Source organism: Prionailurus bengalensis, chromosome C1 (assembly GCF_016509475.1).
Source record: "Prionailurus bengalensis isolate Pbe53 chromosome C1, Fcat_Pben_1.1_paternal_pri, whole genome shotgun sequence".
Taxonomy (NCBI): Eukaryota; Metazoa; Chordata; class Mammalia; order Carnivora; family Felidae; genus Prionailurus; species Prionailurus bengalensis.
In genome coordinates, this window is record NC_057345.1 from 107,922,929 (window position 1) to 107,927,524 (window position 4,596).

Genomic DNA, 4,596 nt, shown 5'->3' on the forward strand with positions numbered 1-4,596 from the left:
TGCTAAAAGCAGGAACATTGTTACATTCCCTCTGGATTTGCTTCTGTCTCCTGTTGATGAAAGGCTTTTTCCTGGCTCCAGCAGTCTTTTATCCTTGGGGAGGCAACATGCTCTCTTCCAAAAGTACTCCAGGAAGGGGAATATTTTCTCTCAGTGTGCCCAGTGATCCCTACACCACACTGTGCACTACGGGCCCAGCTCCCTCCTTCTCCCCAGAAGCAGGTGCCACAGATCTGCTCTGGAGAAAGTCATGCACTTCCAAAACCTCAGAGTTTGAGCTCTAAATGCTGTTTGCAAAAAACAAAAACAAAAACAAAAACAAACCTGTGACACTCAGTACTTCCAGTTCCCCACTCCGTGGTCCAGAGAGGTTTTCCTCTTGTGCAAACCTGATGTTGCACTTTCTAAACCCTTCTCTATTTCTCTCTCTTTCATCTCTCCACAGAAAAGATTCCCTCCCTTCCTCAGGATTTTTCTCTCCATTAATTCACTTCCACACACCTCACACCTACCATATTGTCTGCCTCCAACCATGGAGATCCTTCTGCAACCCACAGATCAATTTTCTGGGTGTTCCAAGCGATCTGACCTCAATACAACTGTGTTTGAAGGATGAGGAAAGCCCAGGGTTCCCCTACTTCCCTGCCATCTTAAATACTCCCTTCAGTGGTTATTTTTCTTTTTCTGTCTCACTTTTCTCCCAAGTGTGCATCTCAGCATGTGCAGTGTGTAACTTGAGTGGAAGTCTTCTGTGGGTTACTTTTCACTCTCACCACAGCATGAAGAGGGATGGGCAGTAATCTGGAATACCCTTACACCTGTAGTTCTATCATCTTGGGGTCCTTCACTTCTAGTTTTGTTACTGGAGGATATAGAAAAGGAAGAACCTCTTAAATATGTGCAGTGTAGTTGATTTAATATGAAGACTTTGTTGCTTTAAAAAATAATTTCTCTCTCTCTCTCTCTCTCTCTCTCTTTCTCTGTGTGTGTGTGTGTGTGTGTGTGTGTGTGATATCTCAGTTAAGTATTCTGTTTGTGAACACTTAGCACCACAAGAAATGATACACTTAAAGAACATAACCCTCTTTTTTCAGCTTACTTGACTAGTTGGCTAAGCAATTACAAAATAAGCTACAGAGCAGCAATAACTTTGCAAATCTAAATAGACATGTAAACCCAAATATTTCTCAAATGTAGGGTTACAACACTCCAAAAAGCAATTTCAGAGGTGAACAAACATGACAGGACCCTGAATTTTGGTGGGTTGCCAGAGTAAGAAAAACATGTGGTATGCATGGAGAGGAGAGAACACTTTGCCTTGTAAGGAGCCTTATTATTTCCCTTTCTGTTGTTTCCCCATGTTTTAAGAACAGCTATAATTTTATGCAGAATACTCCAGTAATACAAAAGTTTCTCTGAAATATCACATAAAAAATAAAGTGAATTAGAAAGGAAAGAGAACAATGGAATATAAAAGGGTAATAAAATTCAAGAATCTTCATGTTTCCTACACTAGTTATGTCTCAGCCACTTTCAGGTTGGAGCAAACCTGGTGGTGGTGGCGATGGAAATGGTGGTGGTGATGGTGATGGTGATGAGACAATGACAGTCTGCTGCTTCATTGAGTGCTTATTATGTGCCAGGCTTTGTGCCAATTAAATTAGACACATTCATTCAATTTTATGCCTGACAAGTTTGTAATGTAAATATTATTTTCTCCACTTTGTAGTAAAGGAATTAAAATCCTGAGACGTTAAATAATTTGTTCTCCAAATCAATCAATAGTAGTTAAGGAAAATAACAGATTCTAAATTACATAGAAGTAATCTTTGATGTGATCCAAAATTCAGATAACACTGATTATGAGACCTTAGGCCTTGGGATGAAAGGACAGAAATAAACCACAATGATGGTATGATATTGCTAAAAACCAGGTGTAAAAAGAAAGAAAATATTTATCCCATCACAACAAAAATGCACTTTATTCAGAAATTAAAGAAAAGTGACAGTGGTCCAGGAAGTAGAAAGTCCTGGTCTGGGCACAGACAGTCGCAGGAGACATCCAGAGAATCCTTTGCTGACACCCCACAGAGAGCTGCTGCCCTTCCTTCTGAGGCCCTGGGGTCTGGCACAGCTGAGGACCACCCTTTTGCAGCTGCCTCTGGGAGAGTAATGGTATCACAGCCTTGGGAGGAAACCTTTCCCTCTGTGATGCAGTAGTTGTCACAGATATGGTACAGGCTACAGAGAGAAGCTTCCTCTGTACCCAGGTTAGGCTTTGAAAAGAAGGTAAGTGGAGCTGTGGAATTAGGTGAGCCAGTGTCTTTATCCTTCCTGGTCCTGGTGAGTCCTGAAGCTGCTACTTGTTCTTGAATGCGCACTTCTGCTGGCACTTTGGAGGTGGGCATGGCTCAGGACACCTTGGCGGTAGGCAAGGCTCTGGGCACTTTGGAGGTGGGCAAGGCTCTGGACACTTTGGAGGTGGGCAAGGCTCAGGGCACTTAGGTGGGCACATGGGAGGTGGCTGGCAGGGTTGCTTGCACTGCTGCTGTTGATAAGACATCTTTCTGGGATTTTAGAATCTGAAAGAAAACATGTGACAGTGTTCAAAAGAAGGGACTTTCGCAGAGCGAGAAAGCAAAGCTTATGTAAAACTTTGACATATTCTCTCTCCAATCTCTAAGAATATCTTTTAACCTTGTAACTCCCTTTTTATGACTTTCTGGCTTCTCTCTTCCTCTTTAGCGAATTGCTTCATCAGCCCACAGAAAGTGCTCTATTTTCTCATATCATTTTTCCAAAGAAAATATCTCTGTTTGAAAGAACTAAGTAATGTTATTTGCATGACAGAAACATCTTTGAGAAAGGCAGTCACACGTTCCGAAATCCTGGGCAGCCTCACAAACAATCTCCACCATCATTATCTCTTGTGAGGTCCCAATAAACTGGCATAGGTACAGAACAAAGGGCCACTCAATAAGAATACAATGGCTTCATACCTTCTAAGACATAAACCTTTGAAATCACAGTAGGAGGGACACCAAAAATATATAGAAAAGAGAAAAGTACTTTGTTCTTTTTTCCTCTTATCAAAGCTTTACTATTAATTTCTTTTCCCATAGGGGATGTCAAACTATCTACCAAAAAACAAATGAAAACAGTATATCATTGTGCCCAGATACCAAGTTTCCATCACCTACGGAGCGTTGAACCAATGATCCTAACTTTGGAGCAACTGAACTTGCTGGCCACAGATTAAATTCAACATTTGAGAGCACCAAAAAACAGAACTCAAGAAATCAGACTCACCAAGCTCTCCGAAATAGATCAGGACTCGAGTACCAGAAGGATGGTAGTAGTCCCATGGCAGGGGATCTCTTTATAGGGCTTGCTGTCCCACCCAAGAGGAAGTGGGATTGCCTAAAACTGGCCTGGTCCAATAATTTCCCAACTAAAATGCAAATCCACCCATAACTTGCTAGACAGGGACTTTGCAAATAGGAAATATCCTGCTCTAAGATTTCTTCACTGGGTTACGTGTTCATGACACAGAAACCCTAAGCTCTTAGTTTAAGTGACTTGTTATAGCAGAAGAATTTCAGGGATTCTCTAACTGGTGGTCAAAGGCTCTTTTTGATTGGGGAAGATGATTCTCTCTTTTATCTTTCGTGTTCCCTGAATCATAATACTGCCTACCGTGTTCCACTTTCGCTGGCTGGTATTCTGTTGTACATGCTGGGTTGAAAAGAGCCTTGCTACCTGATGACACCAGCATTCTTTGTCCCAAATGCTTCTTTTAATAAATTTCCTTTTGATGCTATAGCTTGCTAATCTAAGTATTCTTTTCTTTTTTCTAACATGGACTGAGGTGAGGTTGCAGACCATCTCATTGGTCTTCCCCTCATGATACTTAGAAACATTCAGTAAAATATTGACCTCCAGACTCCTGGTTTCATTGCTTTATTTGTTCCAATAGAGGACATCAAACTGATTCCTGTCGCCTTTAGAAATCTGTACCATCTTGGATCAGGTGGAATCCACTAGGATCACAGTATCATCTGTTGTAATTCACATCTTCTGGCAGCTCAAGGCCTAGAATTACAACAGAAAGTAAACTTTTGCTCATGACTCCCCAGCATGACATACAACCTGCTGCTCCTACATAATATCTCCTAACTCTTTCCATTTCTTCAACTACTGAGGATAATTTAGAGGATTGTTAAAAATCTTCTGAAAAAAAAAAAAAGAAGAAGAAATCTTCTGGCTTCCTGCCCCTTTGAAATCACTGGGAAACCCAATCTAATAAGCAATGCCATCCAAACAACCAATTTTATATGTACATATTTTATACTTAATAATTATTTAAGGGACACCTGGGTGGCTTAGTTGGTTAAGCGTCCGACTTCGGCTCAGGTCATGATCTCACGGTTCGTGGGTTTGAGCCCCTCAATGGGCTCTGTGCTGACAGCTCAAAGCCTGGAGCCTGCTTCAGATTCTCTCTCTCTCTCTCTCTCTCTCTGCCCGTCCCCTGCTTGTTCTCTCTCTCTCTCTTTCTCAAAAATAAATGAACATTGAGAAAAAAATAATTGTTTAAAC

At 41.3% G+C, this 4,596-nt stretch overlaps 1 protein-coding gene across 1 annotated transcript; it reads right to left on the reverse strand.

Moving 5' to 3' along the window:
• Positions 1-1,963: 1,963 nt before the first annotated feature.
• Positions 1,964-3,734, reverse strand: LOC122479456 (putative small proline-rich protein 2J). The gene is made up of 3 exons (XM_043573356.1): positions 3,697-3,734; positions 3,310-3,377; positions 1,964-2,582 (listed from the first exon to the last, which is right to left on the reverse strand). The coding sequence occupies exons 1-3, from the start codon at positions 3,732-3,734 to the stop codon at positions 2,326-2,328; spliced, it is 363 nt and encodes a 120-aa protein (XP_043429291.1). The 3' UTR covers positions 1,964-2,325.
• Positions 3,735-4,596: the final 862 nt, after the last annotated feature.

Excerpts from the sequence above, each read along its gene's own strand:
- LOC122479456 (XM_043573356.1), bottom strand. The coding sequence starts at position 3,734 with ATGTACAACAGAATACCAGCCAGCGAAAGTGGAACACG. Across the intron at positions 3,378-3,696 it reads GCCAGCGAAAGTGGAACACG|AGATCCCCTGCCATGGGACT; the intron begins GTAGGCAGTATT and ends AGCCCTATAAAG. Across the intron at positions 2,583-3,309 it reads GATCTATTTCGGAGAGCTTG|ATTCTAAAATCCCAGAAAGA; the intron begins GTGAGTCTGATT and ends GTTTTCTTTCAG.